Source organism: Zootermopsis nevadensis, unplaced genomic scaffold, assembly GCF_977971745.1.
Source record: "Zootermopsis nevadensis isolate Lab colony 2312 unplaced genomic scaffold, Znev_1.0 Znev_ptg000028l, whole genome shotgun sequence".
NCBI lineage: Eukaryota > Metazoa > Arthropoda > Insecta > Blattodea > Termopsidae > Zootermopsis > Zootermopsis nevadensis.
The window spans coordinates 5,134,809-5,147,518 of record NW_028259160.1 but is presented as its reverse complement, the minus strand read 5'-3'; the positions used below and the strand labels follow the sequence as shown (position 1 = coordinate 5,147,518).

At 37.3% G+C, this 12,710-nt stretch overlaps 1 protein-coding gene across 7 annotated transcripts in view; it reads left to right on the top strand.

Annotated features, from left to right (window-relative positions):
- The window catches only part of LOC110840039 (dipeptidase 1), a 375,966-nt gene that overhangs the window by 320,210 nt on the left and 43,046 nt on the right, over window positions 1-12,710 (top strand). For all 7 annotated transcript variants that reach the window (XM_087357058.1, XM_087357057.1, XM_087357056.1 and 4 more), the window contains one exon: window positions 7,516-7,672. In XM_087357058.1, the coding sequence (XP_087213184.1) occupies window positions 7,516-7,672 (157 nt within the window). The remainder of the gene's footprint in view (window positions 1-7,515; window positions 7,673-12,710) is intronic.

Genomic DNA, 12,710 nt, shown 5'->3' with positions numbered 1-12,710 from the left:
TTTGCACTTATTTTGAGTATGATTTAAAATACTATAATTCAATTCAATTCAATTAATTTATTTACGTGTTTGCCAACAGCAAGAAGCCAATAACAGGCAAACACTGATAATACATACAATAATAATGAAATAATAATGGATAATATTACACAAACGGATTAACTAAACTTATACATGTACAGTATTAAATATAACTGCCAAGTACAGGCAAACCCAAAATAGAAACAATATTAACACAGAGCAAAAAATGAAGAAATATAAATAAAAACAAATAATCCACCTAGGGAAACGCTAATATAATTGTAAAACTTTAAAAAATATAAAAAGACAGATAACGAAGCTAGATCATTTCCCTTGTTGAGAACTTTCGCTCAAGGGAGACAATGTTTATGCTAAATACGTCCAAAGATTTACGTACGTCATTTGCAGCGATGACGCACCTGGCTGAAGGACTATGCCTTAGTGCACTGCTCACACTAAAAGTAGAAAATTCTCTTATTTGCCTCGCCGGCACACGTAAACCAACAGCGTCCATAATGGAATGGCAATTTATTTTGCCCTTAAATACATTAATAAGAAATAACGCATTGAGATGTCGTCGTCTGGAATAAAGTGTTCTAAAATTTAAAGTAGATAGGATCAGTTCATATTTTCGGGGGATATTAAACTGGAAAAATCGGTAATTGCATAAACTGGCAAATTTTCTTTGAATATTTTCTAATTTATTAGAATCTGTCTGTGTAAGATTATTCCAAACGACCGAGGCATACTCAAGCTTTGACCTAAATTAAAGCATTATATAAAACAACAAGGCTGTCTAGAGAGGAAAAATTATAAGTAATAAAACGAATAAGCCCTAATTAATCCTTTTAGACTTAAGTCATTTGGACGAAGTCATGGTTTGCGGAGTGAGGCTTTTTATAACAACACACGAATGGATAAGATAAAAACAACGGTTTTGTTTTCCTTTCTTATTTTGCTTATCTTCGTTTCTCTTCATTTATCATGCCCTTCTGTCCCTTTTCTGCACTGTAGTTTCTTTCTCTTGTCTCGCTGTTTCTTCTGATTTAAAATCACAACCAGCACAGCTGTGACGATCACAATCGGCCCCTCATGATTTAAGGATCATAAGAAACTGTGTTCGAATGGCAGTAGCAAGCTCCGTGTGTGTATGTCTGTCTCTTTGTAATTTATGAATGTCATGATAATGGACTAATAAAGTATATTAGGTGACAAGAGACAAGATAATGCGAACCCAAACGTCTGTTGAGCATAACCTGAAGCTCATTATATTATTATTATGGTCACTAATTAACATGGTGGCTGTGTCAGTGGTGAATCCTTGCACGAAGTCGTTCATTATCTTTCATGTCACGGAGTTCGCGAGCTCAACTTCAGGGCGGAAGGATGTCCACGTCTACTGTATTTTTGTGATTTTCCACAGTTTCTCCTAAGAAAAGTTAGCAGCTGTACCTTCAATATTCCACCATCGTTTTCTGTTTTATGTAAGGCAGTTTATAATTTGAAATTAACCTCCGATTATACGTTATATAGCCCATGCAGTGGATAAAGCGTATTAAGAAAACTAAGCCAAGCAGCAAGAATCCTCCCAGGTATTTGTAGGCGTTTTAAGTGTCTACCTCACGTTTCATATATCTTACAAGATGTATTAGGCATTTATTTTTGTACGTATGCGTACTAGTTATATGTTCAGTCCATCGTAATTTACCTCATCTCGGTTCAATATGTTGGGACCTCTGGTGAGATTTAAGTAATTAGAACATCAAAATAATACAGATGTAGCCCAATGGAAATATAGTCGAAGGCTTACGTGATTCTGAAGAATATTAAAAATGGAAACATGTTAGAATTCGGTTAAGTATAGGTCTTCCGAAGTAATGTACTATAAACTCAACTGCAGAAGTAATAGAAGTCATCTTACAGACTGGTAGGTCAACTCTTGGTCGGCGCGTAATGGAACACGCTTAATAAGTTAGAAATCTAGCAAATTCAGTAAGAAGACTAAGAAATGTATCAGAACGTAAACACATAATACAGTTTTTTTAAATATATTGATTATTCATCTGGCAACGTTCTGTTACATACGGGACCACGTTTTTCGTATAAACCGTCTATTAGGTAGCATTCTGAGCCAATAAAATCCCATCCACATATTTTCACGCACTATTTCACCAGAAAGGTTCTTAAATTATCCTCCCGTCTATGCATTTCTGCCTTGCAATGGATTCTATTGTTCGTAGAGACAAGAATCGTTGACGAAAATAAATGATAAACGCTTAACTCCGTGTTACTTATAGTGTATAAACCTTTCCTCAGGCATCTTGAATTCTGTATAAAAAGGGAGACAAATGAGCTTCGTACTGCGCTCTAAAGGCCGAGTAAAGGACTACATCTGTATAGCAGGATTTGAGGTTTTCACGACAGTGAGTCTGCAGACGGCTGTCTTCTGGGCTGTAGCGCCGTGTAGTCTGGTTGAAGTTTACCAGCGTTTCACAGGTCCTTGCTGCTTCTGTATTCTAGATTTGTCCTCAACGAGTCTTCTGGTTTACCGGCTGTCCAGACTATGGTTTTCCTCAGCTTCTCTACGACAGTCACTAGTAAGATGTTAGAACATATTAAAAATTCTTACTACTCTTCACCCGTGTTCATATTCCAATAGGATTGGACATTAGAGCTCATGACCTTTGTTTAATACAAGATATCATTTAGAAACTGAGTTACTGAAGTTGATTCTTCTTATGGGATATTATGCCGTGTTGACTGGAAATTTACTGGCGTATCAAAGATGCTTACTGCCTCCATCATAATGGCAGTCGCCTTCATATGCACGCCATCTTTAATTTTCTGCACTTCGTTCAAGAACTTATAAAGAAAGGACAATAAGGTGTAACTCCTCTTCATACAATTGTTTCCATTTCTCATTTCAACGTTTCCACTTCCCACCCGTGAAAGCGATGGAATGCAGTGATGCTTTCAGAAAAGTTGCAGTTTTGAACGCAGCCGTGTTTATGGTTCCGTGAAGGATCCTTCGCATCACAAGTAGTAGTGTCAGATTGGCATTCAACTCGTACAATCAAGCCCATTTTTCACTACTTCATTTCTCCCTTCAGTCTCTCTGCAACGTTTGTCCTTCTCTCAGCTTGAAAAAGGAAGTTTAATAAAGCACCTCAGTGAGACGCTGAAGATTGATGCAGTGTCTTCTGCAACTAAACTGCGCTGTGTGCCGGTAACTGATACTCTGATCGTAATTACATTTAATTTACAGCGCCACGTAAATTTAAACAACTAGGCCTGAACAGTAGCCCACTGGAACTTAAACAGATGCGCATTTCACGGTTGTGTAAAGTTTAGTATATTTTTTTCTTATATTTTCGATCGTCATTCCGTGTTTATTGTCCGTATGTTGGTACATTTATTGTTTTGTTCTTTATCTGTCTCTCTCTCTCTCTCATTCTGCAAGTATCATCAAGGCGATCGCCCTGATGATTAAGGTAGCAAGCACCTCTGAAACGTCGGTGTATGCAACTTCTCAGAGGACAGTCATATTAGTTTTGATTTTGATTTTATACTATTAAGTGTTTAAAAAGTGTGACATCTTTCAGTGTGCAATTTTAACTTTAATTTATTAGCCTTTTAGCTTTTACTGTCTAAGGAACTATCAGCAAAGTAATAACGTGGTGATCTGTAGCTTTGGTTCATATTTAAAAAAAATATCTGTAACACGTTATTCACATCTAAGGTTTTATACCCGAAGATGATCCGATAAGGTTGAAACATGACGTAGAAAGTATTTAATAAAGTAATTATTATTACAATATAAAACAGGATGCAACCCTTAAAAGTAGTCACCATTCTGTTCCCTGCGTGCTCTGAGTCAGAAGATTCCATATCCTTTCACGCTATTTTCATAAGATTAATTTTAATTTGTCTTATTCTTAATATATGAGTACTTCTACTCGGTGTTTCCGAATCGTCCGTTCTCTTCAGGCTTTCCAGCCAAAACCGTGTACGCATTTCTCATCTTCCTTCTGCGTGATTATCTGATTATTCTAATATACGTTGGTGAAGAGTGCAAATTATGAAGCTCGCATTGTGTACTTTCTTTAGCCTCCTGTTTTTTTATATCTTTAGTCCAAATTATTAATATTATCATGATCATCGTTATTATTATGCGATATTTGCATCTTGCGTGATCGGTATGCAAATTTCTCGAGAGCTTAGACGTCCATTTTTGTTAAAGCCAGACTGGTTCGTCAGACATCGCTGCCAGCACATGTGCAATCTTTTGACGCGTCGAGATGTGTCTTGTAAGAACAACTTTTCTACAGCCGATACTTAGTTCCTGGCTTTCAAGGCATCTCAAAGAGTCGACAGGCAGTCAAAAGTTCGAACACGAAGGGCAGACAGAGTGTCATGTTCATAATTTCTTGAAGAAGACACCACAGGCTTTGAAAGACTCATCTTCAGCTGGTTTTACCTAGTTCGAATGATAAGTGAAGAAACGTGAGGCGTTGGAAGGGTGGTGTGTTTACGTGTAGGATTATCGAAGCCCAAATAGTTGCAACACGTTTAGAACTTACAGAATAATGTTCTGGAATTCAATGTATTGCACAGTGACACCAAATTACAGACAGAGTTAACGTATATAAATATACTGTCGTCACCGTGGATATGTGGTATTTTGCAACGCTAAATTCACATCATTTTGTGAGACAGATCTACCAGGTACTCATTAAATTAATTGCATTTACACACAGAAATTTATTGTATCCCAACCAAGCTGGGTTAATAATACCTACATTTGCCTTCCATTGAAATTTGAAACCACAAGCGGACACAATGGCCTGTTTTAACAAACCCGTTGACAAAACACTATCTGCCCCTAGATAATCGAACGGCCGAAATAAATTAAGTGCCACAGTAGCGAATTTGCAATGCACGGTTTCGAAAACATCGAATAAAACTCAGTTTCCGAGTACACAATATCCTAATGTATTTTTATGGTCTGTATGCCGAGAGGTGACGTTACGTACCAGTTTCTAGTTAAGGAACAGTTTTAATCATTGTAAGATTTGAGGTTTTTACGGAGGCGGTGAGTCCGAAGATGGCTGTCTTCGGAGTTACGACGTCGTTTGGTCTCGTAGAAGTTTACCAACGTTTCATAGGTCCTTGCAGTCTCTATAATCCCTGATGATGGAGGCAACAAGGACCCATGAAACACTGGTAAACTTCTACCAGACTACCCAGCGCTACAACCCACAAAACAGCCATTTTAATTTTAAACTTCGTAAATAAAACAGGTTTTGATCCCAATGGCCGGTCTGTTACTTAATGGGTAGGAGAGACATTAGACTTACTTAAAACGTAGTTTGTTTTTTATTCGTCACATAGTTCTTGATATGCATAACATCAAAATGTGTTTAAAACAAAAATTTCAATGATATTTAATTTTATTAACTGAAATCCATTCAATTTTTATTGTGACAACTTTTGAGGGTTAAATGGGCCCCTTGATACCTCAGTATGGCGCCATCTTAAGTTCCTGACGTAGGGTTCAATCCTTATATGTGGAGGAAATTTTCAAATGTACTGAATAAGTAGTCGTGGACAGTCGAAAGGAAATATATTATTCCAGGCTAAGACTTGAGCGTGAGGTAACAACTCTCTACTGTAAAGAACTCGTTACGTGGTGTCGATATTGGTCTTCTAGGTTGTAATGACGTTTTGACTTGTAGGAAGAAACAAATATTTCAGAAGAATATCTTCGAAGACTGACATCGACATCTTTACCGTCCTGAGAACTTCAAGTCTCGCATGATGCATAATGTTACAGAGGGCTTCGGAATTGGGTGAACACTTTAGAAAGACGCGTGTGAGGGGGAGGGCAAACAAACCAAAGAGAACGAGATAGGAGGGTCGTATGGCACCCAAGGGAGAAATGAGACATGCAGTAAAAGTTCACTTGGAAACCCTAAAGGGAAGAGACTATTTGGAAGATATAAGCTTAGATGGAAGGTTAATAATACCATGAATCTTGAAATAAAATATAAGTGTATAAAATGGATCATCTGGTTCAGGATAGGTGTCAACTGCAGGATCTTGTGAATATGGTCATAAACTTTAAAATTCATAAAAGTGCGGTTAATTTCGTTGCTAATCCAGCGACTCTTTAATTAGCTGCACATGAATAACTGTGCTCCATAGAGTGATTTTTTTAGGTATCTGAAAAAGTTTGATTTTAGCACTATGTAGAACAGTGTTAATAATGAAACGACCAGAAACAAAATTAAATTCGCGGGCCATTTTTTATTTTTTTGGATTAATTTAATGGAAATCCATCCGGTAATTTGGGCAATGAAATGCTGTTAGTCAATAGATATACAGACGTGTTTTGGGTGAGCTGTACAGTTTATAAAGAGACTCGGTTCTTGTTTTCTCAAGTTCCCACTTGTTTTATTTTTTTTAGGCTCAGATATTTTTCTTATCTTTTTTTTTTTTTTTGGTCACACACCAGCAATTTCTGTTGTTTTTCTCCCACATTTCATAACACTACGAAAACAGTTGATACAGCTGTTGTTTTGCGCATCTCAGATCTAGAGTTTATTGTTTAGGGAAGTAAACAAGATTGTAATCGTGCATGCGCTGAATAACAACACACAATTCTACTTCTCTTCCTAATTCAGTCGTGAACCACATGTTTTTTACTTTTTCATCCTAAAACATATGAGAATTTCTTGAAAACATTATAATATGATGAGTATGAATGTACCGTTACATAACGTGAACACATTTACATATACGTGTTTGTTGGCCATGCCATTGCTCAGGCAGAGACCCGGATTCAAATTCAGTGATTTCAAATGAGGTTCATTGTGACCGAAATGTTACCGGCATAGATTTTTCTCCCAGTTGTTCTGTTTTCTTTCCCTGCTAATAATCATTCCACCGTTTCTCCATACTCATCTATCACCATTTCATATGGCGTGTAATAAATAACCCGTTATCATAACTTAAGTACTAAGATACATGATTCAGCACTTGCCTAATCTTTGGGTGAAAGCAGCTTAGGTTTTTATGTTAACTATAACGAATAATTTAACGTATATATTTTGAATTCATTACGAAATATTTATAAAGTCAAATATTTCATTCTTTTCGTGTGGTTTTAATTATTCTCGGAGCGAGAGAGAGGCCTGGGTCTTAAAGCCGGGTAGCTGACACGGAAGAAATAAGTAAGATTGTACGTTATCACGGCGTCAAATATGAAGATGACTGCATTCTAGGATCTTGCGCCGTGTAGTCTCGTAGAAATTGACGTTTTAGAGATTGTTTCTGCCTCCATAATGAATGTCTTAGTAACACCCCTGAAACATCTGTCAATTTCTACAATACGCCACTGCGCAACATTCCAGAAGATTCATCTACAAAGGGGACTGTTCGAAGATTTGTGGACAGGTGATGAGTTATATTATAAGCAGAACTGTTTGATTACAGACACAATGACTTGCCATGGAACGTCCGCAAGTTTGTGCATAATCAAATCCTAAGCTTCAACTTCACGGCTGACCTAGAAAAAGTTGATCCATGGGCGAGGAGTAACTGGTCACACACAGATCTACCCAGGCTGAGACGAGGCATGGTTGGTGCCCAGGTAAGTACAGTTGGATGGCTGAAATCGGGTTAATTCAACAACCAGAATCGTGTCCCTCCTTGCAAGACAATCCACTCCCACCTTACTCTTTAGCTAATGATCATGGGTGACTGTAATTATAATCGTGCGTTATCCAGCTACAGGTATGCCCCTTCTTATAGTAATTGCGTCATTATTACGACTGCCAGTAACTTATGTGTCTTGAATTGGGGGCAGGAATTATTTGTTTACAGGTAGATTAAAGACAAAAATTTGTTATGAAAATTTTTCGTTAGTATTAAATTCCAAATATGTTTATTGTGTGAAGATAGGAAGTTAAGTCCGACAGTTACCTTATTAGGAATTGTTATGATAGCAAATATTTTGCTTATGTATACATCCTTGAGTTGTATGGTTATTAATGTATGATGCGTGCTACTTAAAAAGAATATTCGGATTTTTTAAGAGCAATGTAGGCTTTTTTTCTCCTGAGATATTTCTGTTCTTTAGGCCCATTTTCAAAGTTAAGTTCAGCGAAAGATCTGAAGAAAGAACTTCTCCAAAACACTTGACGCCGAAATTGAAGAGACTAATTTACAAACTCCATTGAGCAGAGTCCTTATTGACAAGCGAATAGTCGAACAGGTTGTCATAAATTCTCATCTGCATCCAGGTATTCCGAGAGGTCACTTTCCTCCAGGCTTCCCACCCAAAATTTTGTGAGTATTTCTTATCTCTCCCATACTTAACACATTCTCCGCCTATCTTACCGCCGTGATCACCCTTGCAATACGCGGTGAACAGTACTAATTATGAAGTTTCTCAGTGCGCAGTTTTCTCAAGTTTCTTGTCACGTTGAATTTCCTTAGGTCCGGATGTGCTCGTAAGCTGCCTGTGTCCTTCGCTTGACGTGAAAGACCAAGTTTCATACCCATACAGAACAAGAGGCAAAATGATACGGTGTTTTATATATATATATTTAAAAATTTAAGAAAGGTAATTTTCCGGTTACTGTTGTGGTAAATAAAGCATCGCGCATTCGTGAAGGGATGACGCGAGTTTATAAATTTCCAGGATGAAGTGATAAAAAATCGCAACAAAATGTCATTCATAATAGATGCTGCAAGGTGAAAGGAGAGATAACATTAGGCTAGGGCTTTTATTCTCGGAGTAATATTAATTTTAATTACTCCGCTGTGATAGCGTAATATGAAATGACAAGAAATTCAGGGGAACAAAATAAAATTTTCAGATTTTGGCTTCATGAAGTCCGCACTTTTCTGGAAACCAACGCTAAGTCCACCAGCTGTGTTCATAAATCATTCTACATAATTCACTGTATACATCCCTTTTTTTATCAGTATACCATTATTAGAGCGATTTTCATAAAAAGGTCGTTTTTCATCCTCTGGTACACTTTTCAGTATATAGCAGTCTTCTTGAACATCTATTTTTTTGCGTTTACTTATATATTTTTATTTGTTACAGTATTTTTTACCTTCTCGTATTTATTTTATTTATTCTTTCTTTCTTTCTTCGTCTCAATAAATTAGCACAGGCCAATAATCGCTTTATGGTGAATAGAAACTGTAATTTTTATTTACAGAAATCTCGGGTTTGATGGTTGACCCGAAGGCCGACTATACTGCGATGTTCATAGTGTTATTAAACCTCTCTGGGATGTGTACAGTTCGCGACTGTAATCTTGAGACTTGCGGGGTGAGGAAGTGGGGTGAAGGAGGAAATATAGCGTCTGCCTTTAACGCTACGGACTCCCTGCATCCCTTGCAAGTCTCAAGATTACAGTCTTGGACTATAGACATTTTAGTTGTCTGCCTGAGGTTCTTACGGTGACGAGTATGAATATTACTGTCTTCCGGGATGTAGCACCGTGTAGTATGGCGGATATTTACCGACGTTTCAGAGGAGATCGTTGACTCCATATTAACACTGATAGCGGTGGTAATGAACTCGTCTGAAATTTCGGTGAATGAATACCGTACTACAGAGTGCTACATCCCAGAAGACAGTAATATTCTCTGCCGTGAGAACCTGAAATCGTAACTAGTGATGCATTATAGCTGGTCGTTGAAAGTTTATAAAGACGTACCTACCTATAAATTCAATATCGACTTAAGAGTATTTTTACTCATACAACTGGGTAATTTGAATGTTACGGTATTTATTTATGGTTTTTCTAGCAGGTGTTTGAAAACTTAGGAGAACATTTGGACGTAGGAGAGCGGGTGAGAAGGGAGGTAACAAAGGATGAGGATTTAGTTAACGAGGAACCTCCGAGTGTTTCTTTTGTCTGTGTATGTACCGATGATCAAATCAATTAGATTGAGATGTTTGGAGCATGTAGCATGCAGGGGGAGAATATACATTTCTACACGTCTCTAGTAGGAAAGCTCGAGCAGAAGAGATCATTTTTGAAATTTTCGTAAATTGGAAGAAAATATTAAAGCTAATCTTAAAATTGTAGGGTGTAAGGACATTAAGATGTTCTTGGTACAGACAGGTGGCTAGTTCTTGTATACACTATAATTAAGTTTTCATTCAAGGTGGTAAATTTATTCACCATCTGAGCGACAAGGACTTCGTTGTATGAATTTAGTGTTTGATAGCTTTGCCATGTAAGCTGCAATATTTGATGGATAGTAGACGTCATGAAATTTTTCCAGAATTTCTTGTTTGAAAGAAGTGCAGCTGTTACTACATAAATTCCAAAGATTGTTTGTAGTTCGAGAACTGAGTCAGGGAAAGCTGTGAACAGGAAACCTGAATTATATGTTTGAGTTTTATTCTAGCTGCATCAAGAATATAGGAGACCACGTGACAAAAGCGACCTTATGGGTGTGGTAGCAGGGCCCTTACTTTTCATTTATTTCTCCATATATCAACACGTAGCCATAACTTTTTGACAAGCACACATGTATTGTAGTAAACCGTCAATAAATTTCAAGCAGCAGCACTGTCTGAAATATTATAAGGTTGGCGCTACTGTGAAATAAATGACTGTGCAACTGGCAGTGATTTGTGTCTGTGCATAGCCTACTCTATGTTTTCCTTCCTTAGAACACTACTCGTGTATTCCGTATGGCCGGAGATGATACATTAAAGTAGGTCACGACAGCAGAGTCTCCACAATGCGAGAACTAAACCACAGGCCAGTACAAAGAAATTAATGGGGAAACGTTTTCTGATTTATGTTTTAAGATCCGCATTTTTGTCAGACTGAAAATCAACAATATGTTATAACTGATTACTTAAGATGATGGCAACTTTTAGACTTGCATTCGAAGGTACGCTGTTTGTTTCTCGGCCCTATAGCTTGACAGATTTTCGTACTTTTCTCTAGTTTCGCGAGATAAATTCTACGATGTCCGCTTAAAACATGCCACGATAAATCCTTACCTACTCGCCATTAATGTTAATATCATCTACGTTACATATGTAATTAAAAAAAACATTTCAGTTTATGAATATTCAGTCATTATAAAATGTATTCAGTTCATGTCAGAAAGTGAGTAATGTTCAACGGATGACAAAATACAGCTTATCTAGAAGAATTTTTTAGCTGGGAACCGCGAGGCAAGCGTTATCTAGGCAGACCATGAATGAGATGGTTTAAACAGTTTGTGTAATCTTGAAACAGGTCTCGCGGACTTGAACCTTGTAATCATGAAAGAGAAAAATGGATCAGATAGGTTACGCTATTCTGTCTTTTCGGCTACTGTTATGTCTACTTTGTTAAAATTCATTGTACTCGGTGATTATTTTTGTTATTGTTGTTATGTAAGGGTACGAAGTTTTGGTCAAGAGTAATACTGAAGCATCAGAATGTCATAAAGTGTGAAGTACAGCCAGGCAACTATCGAGAAACAGGATCGTCCAAAGTGTTTAATTGTAATTCCGTAAGCGCCACATTTAATCAGTGGAAGTAGACAAAAGAGTACTTCTGTGAGAGGAAATCGTCTTCCGTTGTTTTCTCTGTGACCGCAGACACGTCTGTTGTTTGACCAAACGCCTCCTCGATATAATTGAATAGTTCTTGAAGCTCCTCCACAGCTTCCCAATTAAGTGTACTGCTGTAACCCATCGCCGAGATGCGTGTCTTCAGACCTAACATCGCCACAAACACAGAAACACTTCCATTAGCTGAAACCTAAAGGACGGCTAGATTCTGTCTGCACATGCCTACGAATCTGAACCTTAATGGACAGGATACAAGTTTTAGAATTAGTTTCAGTTATTTTCGCCATTGCAAATAGCGCTCATCCTCAGCTTTTCTTAAAGAAACCGGACTGTTTAGTACTTTTTACGTGTTTTTAAGGGGATATTGCTTAATGATGACCTTTGTAATTTGTAAATGTCTCTTTATATTTACATTTTTTCCCTGGGATGTTAAGACACGTGGAATTCTAGGTAGATACCATATTCAGCTACGAAGATGGAGGCAGTATTTTTCTCTGAAACGTTGGTATATACATACAGTTCTACATGATGTCACAACCCAGAAGACGAACGTCGGCATGTTCACCCCTGTGAGAACATCAGATCTCATTTTTAGAATTCCAGTTGAGATATATCTGTTATATTATTTATTGAATCCTCATACAAACCAATTTATTTGCATACATTATTTAGTTTGTAACAATTTAAAATTATTTCCCGAAGATTACAAATTTGATGATGTAATATGTTGTCAGAACTGTTATGAATTAATGAATCTTTGAATATAAATTGTTGAGTAAATGGTGTGACTAAACAATATACTCCCTAATTTTTAATTTTCGCCAGATATTAGGATGATAAAATTAAGGAGGATGAGATGGGCAAATCGTGAAGCACGCATGTGAAAGATTATAAGTGCGAATAACATTTAGATTGTAAAGCCATCAGAGAAGGGATCACTCAGAAGACAGGCGTAGTAGCAGGGGCAATATTAAAATGGATTCAAAAAATGGCGTGGGAGGTTGTGGATTGACTTGATCTGTATCAGGACAGACTCACCGCCGAGGAAGCCTCAAATCCTACAAGTTTAGTTATTCAGTAG